Here is a 14,949-nt window from a genome sequence, read left to right on the forward strand (position 1 = left end):
CCGTTTTTGACGAGGAAACGACATTATAACATAGATCAAAGTTATTAGCAATGGATATTTTTACCATAACGACAATAGTAATTTAACTTGGCCCCAATTCGATGAAATATAATAGATGTAAACTATGTCATGATGTCATCTGAAACTCAACTGTTGCTTGTGTCTCGTTCCTAAGCAGCAGCGGAGGTTAAAATGACCCAGATGTTTACGTTCTTCCACAGACGAGCGCATAAAATGGACAACGGTAGCAGCAAGCCATTTATGGTGACCTCCTCGCTCAACTTCAAAGTCACCACCCCCTCCTTCTACAACCAGCCAAAGAAGTTCGCCTCCGTAGCACCTCCGCGAGCCAAGAGCCAGACGCCCCCCTCGGCCCCGTCGCCGACCCCAGCCAGCACCGCGGTGATCGGGCGAGTGGGAGACCTGCCTCCTCCTCCACCGACAATATGTGACGGTATCTCATTTCTGCTTATCGTTTGGTCAATATGAGCTCATGGTTCAGTGTTACTCCCAGTCAAATGAGAGAAGAGACGCGTTTTTCTATTGATTTATGTGGTATTTTAAATGTGTTAATGTAAATATATAAATGTTCAACTTGATCAGTAAAGTTCTGAGTGCATTAAAAGTAGAAAAGAGTTGTATTAATGTGACCGTTTGCCATTTCTATAAGTACTGACTAGACTAAAACTTGCAATATTTCAACAAAATCTGCATTTTAACAATATATTTTTTGTCCACTTTTGTATTAAATGTTATTGGTCTATAGCAGGGGTGTCAAACTCATTTTCACCGAGAGCCACATCAGCAAAATGGCCGCTCTCAAAGGGCCAGATGTAACTAACTGTAAGATAAATGTCACTAAATGTAACCAAATTTAAAGTAGAATAAATGCAACTACTTTTGAATCATGTTAATTAACCGTTTCTATATTTATTGCTTATTCAAGTTACAAATATTGCATATGGATTTGCATAGATATGAAAAAATGGCTGTTTAACTGTGAATCTAATGATAAACTGACATTTTAAGACAGTCATACCTTTTAATTTACTTCGCCACGGGCCACATAAAATTACTTGGCGGACCGCATTTGGCCCACAGGCCTTGAGTTTGATACATATGGTCTATAGAATCGGAATCGGAAGACTTTTTATTGCCATACTAGGAGCTTTCATAACATAACATAAAAACACAGAATAAGTACAAATAAGGGCATGTATAAAGTTAAAGATATGCTTAAAAATAGAATAAAATACTTAGAGGTAGATATATAAACAACAACAACACGAGAACAACAGTACAAACATGGATTATTAAAGTGACTGGTGTTGTAAAGTGTCCAGTTTAGTGCAGATATTCTTCAATGGTACAGATATTATAAAGTGTTCATGAGACAAACTGCAGAGGGAAGTGGCTCAAATACTCCATGTCCAGGGAGAATACAGCAGAGGTCAGCAACTTTTAACACCCAAAGAGCCATTTATTCAATATTTCAAAATCACAATAATCTTCCAATTTAAACTACAATTTAAAAAAGAATTAACACAAATAAAATACACTTCAATTGAATATTTACAGCCATGTGGAGCCGCAGCGTGAGGACGAAAGAGCCGCAGGGTGAGGACGAAAAAGAGCCGCAGCGTGAGTGCGAAAAAGAGCCGCAGCGTGAGGACGAAAAAGAGCCGCAGCGTGAGTGCGAAAAAGAGCCGCAGCGTGAGGACGAAAAAGAGCCGCAGCGTGAGGACGAAAAAGAGCCGCAGCGTGAGGACGAAAAAGAGCCGCAGTATAAGCAGTATAAGAACGAAAGAGCCGCAGTGTGAGGACGAAAGAGCCGCAGCGTGAGGACGATGGAAGAGCCGCAGTGTAAGAATGAAAGAGCGTGAGGACGACGAAAAAGAGCCGCAGCGTGAGGACGACGAAAAAGAGCCGCAGCATGAGGACAAAAGAGGCTCCGGAGCCATGGGACGCCGACTCCTGGTCTATAAAATGTTTTATGCCATTAACAAAAACAAACAAAGGAGAAACATTTTTTAATCTCCTTTCGCCCTCATCGACTACTTGTTGTACTGTAGTTAAGTTTCATAGTGCATCTTTAACTTTTTTTTGGAGAAGGGCATGTCACTCACTTGTCTCCATGAAGATGTTATTTCTTTGTCTAGAATGCTCCACAGTATGGCATTAGTTTTCTTCATAAATTTCAGGTCAGATCTGTGGAAATGCGACTTAAATGTTGACAAAATACAATGTTCTCTTAAAAAAGGAGTGTGGACTATGACAACTGATTTTTTTATTTATTTTTTTTGTCAGACTTCCCACCTCCACCCCCTCCTCCACCCGCCGATGACGACCTGCCGGCCCCTCCCCCTGAGTGTCACCTGTCGTTGTCGAGTGATGCTCCGGCCTTCCCCGCCCCTCCCCCCGTGGTGGACGATCTGCCGCCTCCCGCTGATGACGACCTGCCTCCTCCTGCTCCGTTTGTGGGCAGTTTACCTCCCGCCTGCCCCTCGCCGCCTCCTCCTCCACCTCCTCCACCTCTCCCAGCCTCCAACACCACCGTGCCAAGCAATGTAGTGACCCCAGCGGTGAGTTTGAAGCCCCCTCAGCTTCATTTATTCTGCTAAACACCTGCTAACTTGTGTGCTAGTGATTCTGAACAAGTAGGAAAATACATCGGTTTTACTCTTTATAGCAAAAGAAATATATGTATAAAAAAAGAAAAACGTCTTCACTCCTACAACGTTTTGTTTGTTCATTTGACAGATTTTATATTTTTCTTGTGCTATGGATCAGACCTAGACGACTGAGGGATTAGACAGTTACTTTTTATTATAACTACACATTAGTTAGCCTTGATAAAACATGAAAAAGACTTAATTCCTAATGAACAAGCAGATCTATTCTGCAAAATCTACTTTTCAGAGCTTTTGACCATGTTATAACTGTGTCTCCTCACTATTTACTCACCTGAAGTTTTATTTGGAGTGATTCGTGCCTGTTTGAGCATCTTTAATCGCTTATTTTCACACATCCACAGCTCTGTACTTACTTTGTTCTTCATTTTCATTTTCTTAATAGGTAATATGTGCAGGATTCAGCAGTACTGCGTAGTAATTTTGATACCAATGAAGAAAAAAATCCGCTGCTCACTAGTGTGATCTGCAGCTATTTATAGGAGGTGCTGACTCAGCTGCCACTGGGCACCACAGTTTTCTAATGCGAAAGTGAGCAATTTATAGAGTCGTTTTAGGGGTGGGCAAACTTTTTGACACTCGGGCCACAGTGGGGTCTAAAATGTGACAGAGGGGCGGGGCCAGGATATATTACATTAGAGATTTGGCCTGTAACATATAGCAGAGCATGAATATACAAGGCTCTTTGTGCAAATTATTTTCCAAATGCATGAATTGAATTAATAATTAATGAATTACATTTCAGTTAAATAAACCTAGCAGAAAAACTCACATTCAGTTTTATCAAATGCCAAAAGATCAACAGCTTGTTGAAAAGGTAAACTGAACGAGGTTTACCCTCACCTATTTTTATATAATTTGGTAACATTCGGCGGGCGGGATTAATAAGCCCAAAGGGCCGTGTGTGGCCCCCGGGCCATAGTTTGCCCATGTCTGTTTTAGATGAATATTGAGATGCAAAATGTGCAATTTATAATATAATGATCCACGTGTGTCATAGATTATAACTGGACAAGGCAGGTTTATTTGTGTTTTACAGAAAAAAAAACATTAAAATCACAATACAACAAATCAAAACATGAATAATCATCATAAAGTCAACATTAAAAGAGAAGAGGCAGAATAAAACCCTTTCAGTCCCATGCACAGAACAAAACTGAACAGTTTGAGTCTGGATTTAAACGCTGTCAAAGTCTAGGCCTGAGCCACATCTTCAGGAAGAATGTTCCAGGTTTTAACTGTGGAAAACTCAAACACTGATTTCCATGTTTAGTCCCGATTTAGTCCCGATTTAGTCCCGGTTTAGTCCCGGTTTAAGATACAGATATAACTCAGACATGAGCACAGTCAGTTCTTTAAGACTGATTCAGCCTCAGTCACTTAATGAACGAGTTTGTGTTTGGAGTTAGTTACTGTATTAATGAAGCAGTTTCTGAGCTGGAATCGTTCTTTTTTGTTTGTTCAGTGAGTCTTTCTTGTTGCTTTATTAAGGCTAATTAAATGTAGTTATCATATTTATTCAAGTGTGACCCAATTTTTGCTTCATATTTTGGTGCTATTTAATCCTCAAGTCTTGCTGCAAAAACATTATTCAGACATAAAATTGACTAATTAAAACTGAAGTTCACAATACAACCTAAGTTACAACTCTCCTAAACAAACAATTATGGCTCGACATTATTATTATTTGAACATTTAGGTCGTTGTAATTTATCAAATGAAGCATGAAATAGGTTTTTGTTTGTTTTGTGAGGTGTTGGTAAGTAAATTGTACTTTTCGCTGCATATTTCAATGTTTTTTTTTCGTTTGTTCTTATTCCAGAGAACAGTAGAGAAACAGACAAGCTTCGATAAGCAGCTGGACTCTCTGACCGGGCTGTTGTCTGAAATGGAGACGAGGGGACCCTTCAACCCGAGGGTAAAGAGCCACACAATGAAATCAGATTCACACAAACGTACAGACGGGGGGCGATGCACTGATGAAAAATGAATTAGCACCATTTAAGTGTTTTATTCTTATATATTTAAAGCTCTTATATTACGCAAAGTTAACTCTTTAAGCCAGGGGTCTCCAACTAGTAGCTCTCCAGCCCTGTCCAAGATTTCTGAATAACTAAAACTTGATTGTTGAAGTATCATTTTGACGCCTAACTTTGTGGAATAATAGATTCTGATAAAACAAACTATTATTAATTTAAGTGTACCCTGGTTTAGTCCTGCTTTAGCCCTGCTTTAGACCTGGTTTAGTCCTGGTTTAGCCCTGGTTTAGTCCTGGTTTAGTCCTGGTTTAGACCTGGTTTAGTCCTGGTTTAGACCTGGTTTAGTCCTGGTTTAGGCCACAATTTTGAATTCCCAGCTTTACTTTATATACCTTTATTTGACAGAATACTCAGCAATTTTCTATATTATTTTCTTTTTCCTTTTTAAAAATAATTATTCAAAATTAAAATATAAGTGTTTTGTTTGTAATAAATATCTTTTCCCTCATCTAAACACACACGCACACACACACACTTACATAAGGAGACACTTTGTTTGGAGGAAGTGATGTGAATTTGCAGTAATGGAGCCGCGCCAAAAGAGCAGAGTGAGTCATACACTGTAAATGATGGTCGTCTGCAGAAATGCGCTGAAATGTTGCCAGATATGATTATTTATCCTGGATTCATCTGCCGTGGACTAAAGCGCAGAAAAATGAACTGTTTTTGAACATAGTTTGTGATTCATGGGGAGAGAGAGAAATAAAACAGAGTAATGTGATTAAAGCGGAGCGACTTGGACAAAACACTTTCCATGTAAGGCTCTCTGTTCTCTCTCCTCCTTTCACCCTCTTTCTCTCTCTTTTTCCCTCTCTCATTTTCCCTCTTTCTTTCCTCCCTCTTTCCTCTTTCTATCTTCCTCTCTTGCTTTCTCTCTTTCTTTCCGTCTCTCTCTTCCTTTCCGTCTCTCTCTTCCCCCTCTCTCTTGTTCCGTCTTTCTCTTTCTTACCCCCTCTTTCCCCCTCTTTCTTTCCCACTCTCTCGTCTTCCCCCTCTCACCTTCTTTCTTCCCCCTCTGTCTCTTCTTTCCCTCTCTTTCTCTCTATCTTCCCCCCTCTCTCTGTGTCTCTTTCTTTCCCTCTCTCCTTCTTTCTTCCCCCTCTCTCTCTCCTCTTTCCCTCTCTTTCTCTTTCTTTCCCTCCTTTCTCTTGATCCCTTTCTTTCCCTTCTCTCCTCTCTCCCCCTCTTTCTTTCCCCCTCTCGTCTTCCCCTCTCACCTTCTTTCTTCCCCCCTCTCTCTGTCTCTTCTTTCGCTCTATCTTCCACCCTCTCTCTGTGTCTTTCTTCCCCCCTCTCTCTCCTCTTTCCCTCTCTCTCTTTATTTCCCTCCTTTCTCTTGATCCCTTTCTTTCCCCTCTCTACTCTTCCCCTCTCTTTCTTTCTTTCCCTCTCTCCTTCTGTCTTGCCCCTCTCTCTCTCTCCTCTTTCCCTCTCTTTCTCTTTCTCTCTGTCCGCCTCAAGATAAATGTTTGTTCTTATATTTTATTTTTTCAGATAGGAACAAAATATTTTTGATAAACTTGACATTTCCAGTGTCGATAAAACAAAACAGAGACTGAACTCAAAGAACTCGTTTGTTTAAAGACGTCGTCCACACAGGAGATAGTTATGTTTATATGTGTGTTTAGTTTAGTTTACATGTGTGTGTTACATGTGTGTTACATATGTGTGTTTGTTACCTATGTCTGTGTGTTACATGTCTCTGTGTTTATTTATTTTATTTATTTATTTATTTATTCAACGTTTAACCAGGTGAGTCAATTGAGAACAACTTCTCATTTACAACGACGACCTGGATAGGCAGCTTCTGTGTGTTATGTGTGTTTTATTTTACGTGTGTGTTACATGTGTGTTACGTGTGTTTTATTTTACATGTGTGTGTGTGTGTGTTACGTGTGTGTGTTACATATGTATGTGTGTTACGTGTGTCTGTGTTACATGTGTGTGTTACATGTGTTACATGCATGTGTGTTACATATGTGTGTGTTACATATGTGTGTGTTACGTGTGTGTGTTACATATGTCGGGGTGTTCATGTGTGTGTGTTACATATGTGTGTGTGTTACATGTGTGTGTGTTTTAGTTTACAGCTCAATCAGAAACGCAATGATGTCGTCACTTTGCGTTGCCAGATCCTGTGACTCAGCCTCGTTTGCTCTGAACCCAAACCCTCTGTGTGTGATGTGTGTTCAGTGTGTTGTTGTCAGTGTGAGTTCATGCTGGGTTCAGTTCTGATTGCGTTGACGTTTCATGGGCGTTCACACTTTCACTTGGGCCACATCAAAATTAGGAACTGGGACTAAACCAGAACTCAACCAGGACTAGAATGAAACCAACCAAGTCTACATCAGGACTAAACTGGGCTCTAAAGCTCAGTCAGCAGGAGTGCACGTACCAACCATTTATTACTTTTAAATACACAGTTTTTTCCGTACTACATGTCGCTCTGGAGTATAAGTCGCATCAGTCAAAAAAAAAGAAAAGAAAAACATATAAGTCATATTTTTTCGGGAAATTTATTTTACAAAATCCGAGACCAAGAACTGACATTTTATCTTTAAAGACAAGTTATAATAATAATAATAAAATGTGGACCAACAGGCTGAATATCAGTACATCACGCTAACGTAACACATTTATATTTATTCAGCTCCATGAAGCACAGACAGAACTGAACACGTGTCTGGTTTGTTAACGTAAGATATTAACAGTTAATCAGATAAATAAAGCAGAAAAAACAAGCAACAAGTTTACTCTGGATCTCACTGCAAATCAATAAATCCACTGAATTCTTCGTCCTCGGTGTCGCTTCTGAACAAATCCACCAACTCCAGAGGAAGATGACGCGCCGCTTCCTCTTGTGTGGCTGTCGTACTGGTACAAGCCTAGAGCGCCCTCGTGTGGTCGTCAGTGTGACAATAACAAAGATGTGGAGTTATATATTGTAATAATTTCACATATAAGTCGCTTCCCTGGACAAACTATGAAAAAAGTGCGACCCATAGTCTGGAAAATACGGTACATTACTTGTTTTCAGACTTTTTTTTTTGCAAACGTATTAAATCTATTTTTCCTTCTGTTTCCACAGTTACCAGCTCAGTATTCATCAGCTCCGGCCCCTAAACCCTCCGCTCCACCTCCCACCGCTCCCAAACCCGTGCTCTCCTTCCTCCCTCCTCCAGAGATGGGCGACCGACCTCCTCCTGCGCCGTGGGCCGAAGAACTTAAAGCCAGGACGACCAACCGCCAAGGCAACGCTCCACCTGTAGTTCCCAAAACGGCCTACGGGGGCAAACCTTCAACTTCAGCCGCCTCCTTAGCACAAAAACTGAACCAGAGTTTAAACCAGAACAGCGGGGCGATCAGCAGTCCTCCGAAAGCGAGTCCATCACCAGCTTCCAGCGCGTTCCCTCCTCCCCCCGCAGCTCCACCCGCAGCTCCTCCTCCCGCTGCTCCTCCTGTGGCTCCACCAGCGCCCGCAAGTCCTTTCAACAAAAACAATGCCACTACCGCCCCCTCCAATCACAGTAGACCATCTCCATTTGGTATTCAGCTCAACGCAAACCAAAACACAGCAGCTCCTCCCTCTAGCGCTCCTCCAACCAAGACAGCGACGCCTCCATCCGCCTCCTTCAACCAGCCAATGAAAAGTCCCCCTTCATCAACGGTACCCCCTTGATTTTATCGCCCTTTTCCTTAGTAACCATGTGTTTTTAAAGATGTACTGCGCAAATATTCTAACGTTTCAGCCCGTCACCTGCTTGTCTCCATGGAGATTTAATTGCATTACCTGGAATATTCCACAGTATGACGTGTTTATCTTGCGTTTATTCAGTTATAGATGCAGTTTGTGTCGCCTGCTTATCAGTTTAATGCTTATTATGGAGTATTCTCGGCAAAGCAGTAACATTTCCATGGCGACAAGCAGATGGAGTACTCTTTATCTGAAATGGTACATCAGTATGCACCTTTTTAGAGTTCAAAAAACGTATAAATAAAACAGATAAATGACATAAACTGTAACTTACTTTTCAAATTCAAAAGGTAAATATATGACTAATGCTGCCTAAACATAAGAGAACATGTATTTGTTAAAAAAAAAGTTGGATTTATAACCATATCTGAGGTAGTTTTCTTAATAATCAGTAACTCAAATGTTTTCCTCTCTGTTCCTCGTGCAGCCCTCTGGCCCGGGTCACGTTGGTGGAGCTCCTCTGAACATGAGGGAGGTGGAGGAGCTGGAGAAGATGACTCAGGACTTTATGAAAAACATGGACGCGCACGCTCCGGTCATCACCTCCCCTCCTACAGGTACGAGGGGCGAAAAGGGCGGGGTGTGAGGGGGTTTGAGGGGTTTGACTGGGTTTGAGGGGGTTTGAGGGTTTTTAAGGGTTTGGGTTTTTTTAAGGGTTTGAGGGTTTTTGAGGGTTTGAGGGGTTTGACTGGGTTTGAGGAGGTTTGGGGTTTTTTAAGGGTTTGAGGAGGTTTGGGAGTTTGAGGGTTTGAGGGGTTTGACTGGGTTTGAGGGGGTTTGATGGTTTTTAAGGGTTTGAGGGGGTTTGAGGAGGTTTGGGGGTTTTTAAGGGTTTGGGGGTTTTTAAGGGTTTTTAAGGGTTTGAGGGGGTTTGAGCGTTTTTAAGGGTTTGAGGGGTTTGAGGGAGTTTGAGGGGTTTAAGGGGTTAAATTTAAATGTATGACTGTCTTAAAATGTCAGTTTATCAGGAGTTACGCATTTACACAGACATTTTTTTTATATATCTTTGCAAATTTGAGACGAACCATTTTGCTGATGTGGCCCTTGGTGAAATTGAGTTTGACACCCCTGTTGTAGATACTTGGTTTTATATCTATTTGTATGTGGATTTATGTATTTATGTATGTGGATCACAGGGATCACGTTCTAAAATTAACCCACGAAGTATCAGCTTTATTTTTAACAATTATTCTCTGTTTTTGGCTGTAAAACCCCTCACCACACACTTTATACACTTTTCTCAAATATTTTCTCACATTTCTCTCGTTTAAACTCTCTCAAAGTTCAAACCTTCGTAGGCGCCTTTGTCGGTGCAGAACGTTTCATCGACATTGTGGGTTTTGTCGGGGAGAAAACAAACGTTCATACGCTGGAAAAAAACGTGTAAAATTGCACTAAAACAATCCGCGAAACAGCGAGACCACGAAAAGTGAACCGCGATATAGTGAGGGACAACTGTACACAGTAAGGTTAAGAAAAAATAATTGTGATTAAAATTCAAATAAGTGTTTTAAGAAGACTCCTGACTCTCGCACACTGTCTCACTCTTGGTTCTCTTTTATTAATACGACGTTTTGGTCCTGAAAAAAAAAACTGAAATGTAAAAGTGAAACAAGTGTGAGAAAGTGTGCGGGAGTCGGGCGTCTTCTTTCAGTCAAGTACGTCTCCTCCATCGTAAAAATGTGCCATATTTCCTCTCTTTATCGTCTTCTATAACTGTGTAAAGATATAATTTGTTTAAAGCTAAAATATTGTGGTCGTTGTTTTTCTGCAGAGGTTTGTGGTAAATGCGGCGATGCCTTGTCCCGCACACAGCCGGCAGTGAGGGCCATGGATAAACTCTTTCATTCCAACTGCTTCTGCTGCATGAGCTGCCATCGCCCCCTGCAGGGCATGCAGTTCTACGACAGGGATGGCTCCCCTGAGTGTGAAGACTGCTACATGGTGAGAGGCTAAGGATGAAAACACAAACAAAATACACTCTTTGTTAAGACACAACACAACAGCAGTATAGAGAAAATATTTACAGTTTTTCAGATAGAAATTTTGAAATTGATGATTAGATTTTGAATTAATGTTTTCAAAATCAAGATTCTGTTCACAATGTTTATTTAAAAGTGTTATTGCATTAGCAGGAAAGTTTCACAGTATGACATTAAACTGATCAATCTCCATGGACACTAGGGCCACAGGTACAGGTCAGATCTGTGGAGATTTAACCCTCCTTTAGTAAAAATACATGTTTTTCAAGGGGTTTTTGTGTCATTAACCAAATAAATGCTAGAAAAATCTGTTTAACTCAATACTGTGGAACATTCTAAAGCAATAATATGAACTATTACAAGATCACATGTATTTCAGGATGAGTTTGTAAAGGTTTAAACTACAATGTGGAACAAACTGCTGCTATTGCTCTCTTACAATAAATACAATAAAATTAATAAATAAATACAATTAAATAAATAAATAAAAACATTTAAAATGAAAGCCACATTTTTAAATATTCATTAATGCGCTGTCCCTTTACAAATAAATAAAATAAGAAAATATGCAGCTTTTGAGCAGTGGACTTGTACTCTTTCCATTTAATTATTATGATTATTTACACAGACATCTTTAATTATTATGATTATCCTCAGTAAATTAACTCCAGAACCGTCACGTACTTTGTATTTGCAGAACTCTCTGGCCATTTGCTCCAGATGTGGGGAGAGGATCACAGACCGTGTGCTCAAAGCTGTGGGACAGTGTTTCCATGCCCACTGTTTCCGCTGCAGCACCTGCTCCTGCGTCCTGGAGGGGGCGCCGTTCATCACTGACGACAACAACAACCCGTACTGTGTTCAGGACTACCACAGGTGCATTTCACTGTCTGATTCTTTTATAGATTTCAAATAGACGACGGGGGCTTTTATATAACTCTGTGGAAAATGTCTCAAAGTCACAAAACAGTCACTTTTATTAAAATCGGAAAAATAAACAAACACATTAATTAAAATAAAGACAAAAAAATAAATACAAAAATGTAAAAATAGGAAATATCCAAAGTGAAAATCCACAAATTGTTGCACCTTTTCTTTCGTTACTGGAGATTCCACAAATATTAATCTTGTGTGTTATAATTTTGTAGTTAATAGTGATGATGGAGAACATATTGAACTTTGCATAAGTGTTTTTTTCATGTGGATAGGCCCAGTAATTAATGTAAAAATATAAGTCGCGTACAGGAAAGTGTTTAAAATCGTCTGAATGTTCTAAACTCATCTATGTGTCACTGTGTTTTCCAGGCGTTTCTCTCCTCTGTGCGTGAGCTGCAATGAGCCCATTATTCCAGCTCCCGGCAGCGAGGAGACAGTCCGAGTGGTGGCTCTCGATAAAAACTTTCATCTGAAGTGTTACCGGTGTGAGGTAAGAGATTTCAGACTTATTTTACATCTTTACTGAAATTACAATCTTAAATTTTAGTGTTTCAGTTGTGGAAAAATGATTCATGATTCCCAGCGTTAAACTGATGGAGGAATATTCTGGCTATTTTAGATTTATTTTATTTTTCCAGACCAAGGTTTAGTTTGTTTTCATCCCTGACAGTTTGGGCTGCTCACTAGCGCCTCACAGTGGTCACGTGATGCCACTGTGACGTGTCGGGTCAGTTGATTTAAAAAGGTTTTGTTGCTGTTTTTCTACCGTTGGAGGCAGGACGACAGCGCCATCTGCAGTCTGACTTCTTCAGGACTGCAGATGGCGCTGTCCCAGGTGTGTGAGGGTCCCAATTTCATGTCCTATGGGATGTTTCCATCATTTTGACTGAGATACTGTCCTGAAGAAGTCAGGGCCTTGGTTTGAAAAAAGAATCTATTAAAATAAATTCTCGTAAAAAAAAACAAAAAACAGAAAAACTTTGTGATGTAAATTTAAGTATTTTCATGTTGTGAAGTAAAAATACTCTTACCATATGTCTTTGTATAAATGCAAAGACAGACTAGACTTTAAATGAGTGAAATAAAAGTCACTCTGCTTTGGAATGTAGCTTTGTCATTCTGGTATAAACACTCAGAGCTCAGATGATCAGGGGGAGACGAGGGACTAGGACATACTGAGGACCAGATGGACTGAGGACTGAGGACCAGGGGAAAATAAGGACCAGAGGGAGACTGAGGACCAGGGGGAGACTGCGTTACTGAGGACCAAGGGGGACTGAGGACCAGGGGGAGACAAAGGACCAGGTGGGAGATGCTCGAGGGGAGAGGTACTGAAACGGGCGTGAACGAAACAAAACTCAACTCCTGGTCCGTTTTTGACGAGGCAACGACATTATACCACCAAAGCTCACAAGAGTCATTTTTTGCGCAATATAGAACCTTTTTAATTCATTTTTTTCCTTTTCCTAGGACTGCGCTCGCCCGCTTTCCATTGAGGCTGATGAAAATGGCTGCTATCCCCTGGACGGAAAGATCCTGTGTATGAAGTGCCACACCCAGCGAGCCAAGCGAGCGGCGTAGAGGGGTCATGGAGGGGTCATCGTCGGGGTCATCGTCGCCCCTCTGAAACTCTGAACCAAATCAGATCTGCCTTTACCCAGTGAGAGCACAGGGAGCGAGTGGCTGAATGAGAGGATGCATGCTGATTTTACTGTAGTATTTCCCTGTCCCACTTCAGCGCAGAGGTAATGTACTGCACTGACCTGGTGTCCGTTTGTGAAAATGTCAAAAAACTCTGATTAAAGACCTACTGCGGAGCGTTCCAACTCGTAATTTTTGACTTTCTTTAAAAAACAATCATCGAGCGCTTGCAATTTCCTCAGTATTTTCAAAAGCCAAATGTATTTTCGTACAATGTTACTCCATCGTTTTCATTGCAAATAAACTACGCAAATAGCACAAGTAATTACAGATGTTTTTGTTACTCATTTCCACAGACCTGACTCATAAACTGGCCTGCTTTTCTCCATGGAGATGTTGCTGCTTTGGCCTGTTTGTTCTACTCATTCATGCACCGAAACACACCTTGCTCATATTTTAATAATCTGCAAAAATAACATTGTCTCCGAGTAGTTTAATATCAGTATTTATGTATCTGTGAACGTTTTAGCTTGTTACAAAACCTGGAAAGTCCCGCAGTACGGCTTTAACTGCCAGATGGTTTCTCCTGTGCCAATTGTACGTTTACTCTAAAAAGCATAACTTGCACAAAAAGGTTTGATCTAAAGAACACTCCTGTAATAAAAGTTGCCTTTGTTATCGTCGCGTCGGTGTGTCGGCTTAGCTTGGCGTAGCGGACAAAAAAAAAAAAAAAAAAAAACGTCTTTAGGGCTTTAACTGCTCTGCAAAATCAGTGTAAATTTACGAATGTCGCTGTTTTTTCTGTGATGTGAAGAGGGTTAGAAAGGCAAAACCAGCGTAGTTTTTCTGCTGAGAACAAAAGTAAAGGGGACATATTATGCAGATTTGACTTTTATGAGGTTTTAACCATGTTCTAAGAGTATTCCCTCGTCGTTAGCTTGCTTAGAGTTGTGTTTGATTGATTCGTGCATGTTTGAGAGATGCTGTATTGTCCCGCGTTTGGGTTTTGGTCAAAAAAATTAATCAGTTTTCTCCTTTCCCTTGTCCTCACCCATTTCTTACTTGTGATTATACAAAAATTCAAAGCATGGGTCATAAATGTGGGGCTAAAATAACAATACTTCAATGAAAATCTGCTTTTTGCTCTTGTTCAAAACTGCAGAACTGATGGCATTTCACAAGAAGTCGATAATTTGACCCATTTCCGTTATTAAAGGCCCCGTATTACGCTATTTTCTGACCTATATTTCTGTTATAATGTTGTTTAAACACCTGGAGTTACGTTTGTTTAACACACAAACCCTGCACATTTAGGCTGAATTCACTCTGTTCCACTGCGTTTTTAAACTCCATGCATTAATTTGGATGATTTCACACCTGGAATTACCAATCTAAACTTGAACTAAAGGTAAAAGGAGCTGTTAATGTGAAAACTATCATAACATCACAAGGTGGAACAGAGCATTTCGACCTAATAACGCAGGATTACTCAAACGTGTGTGGATGAAACAAAAAAAAAAGTAACTCCAACCTCCTGTTTTTGAGGCGGTAACAGCATTAAAACATGACTTAAATCTCACAAGAGTCAATTTTGCGTAATATAGGACCTTAAAGCTTCAAGTTTTAGATCAATATCGCTGTTTACAATCAACAAAATGAACAAAAACATTAACAAAACGCTGAATGATGATCTACACGTGTTATAGTTTAGCTCAGAATACTTGAGAAAAACGCATAAAATGTCTCCTTTTTACAGAATAAATATGTGAAACAGAACTCACATGTTTAACCGAGATGCATGGTGATACAAGAACAACAAAATATACAAACGAAAGCACAGATTTTCTAAAGATCCTTAATGAAAAAACCTTGCTAGAGCATTGCATGGCCTAAACGGGACCTATCGC

General features: G+C 40.3%; 1 protein-coding gene across 3 annotated transcripts in view; it reads left to right on the forward strand.

Moving 5' to 3' along the window:
- Nucleotides 1-14,892, forward strand: part of zyx (zyxin) — a 282,791-nt gene extending 267,899 nt beyond the window's left edge. For all 3 annotated transcript variants that reach the window (XM_055228125.1, XM_033980933.2, XM_055228124.1), the window contains 9 exons: nucleotides 222-454; nucleotides 2,308-2,582; nucleotides 4,513-4,608; nucleotides 7,818-8,396; nucleotides 8,911-9,040; nucleotides 10,258-10,427; nucleotides 11,163-11,341; nucleotides 11,771-11,891; nucleotides 12,872-14,892. In XM_055228125.1, coding sequence (XP_055084100.1) covers nucleotides 235-454; nucleotides 2,308-2,582; nucleotides 4,513-4,608; nucleotides 7,818-8,396; nucleotides 8,911-9,040; nucleotides 10,258-10,427; nucleotides 11,163-11,341; nucleotides 11,771-11,891; nucleotides 12,872-12,982 — 1,881 coding nt within the window. In that variant the 5' untranslated portion in view covers nucleotides 222-234 and the 3' untranslated portion in view covers nucleotides 12,983-14,892. The remainder of the gene's footprint in view (nucleotides 1-221; nucleotides 455-2,307; nucleotides 2,583-4,512; nucleotides 4,609-7,817; nucleotides 8,397-8,910; nucleotides 9,041-10,257; nucleotides 10,428-11,162; nucleotides 11,342-11,770; nucleotides 11,892-12,871) is intronic.
- The last annotated feature ends 57 nt before the right edge of the window (nucleotides 14,893-14,949 follow it).

Source organism: Periophthalmus magnuspinnatus, chromosome 16 (genome assembly GCF_009829125.3).
Source record: "Periophthalmus magnuspinnatus isolate fPerMag1 chromosome 16, fPerMag1.2.pri, whole genome shotgun sequence".
In the NCBI taxonomy this organism is placed as follows: domain Eukaryota; kingdom Metazoa; phylum Chordata; class Actinopteri; order Gobiiformes; family Gobiidae; genus Periophthalmus; species Periophthalmus magnuspinnatus.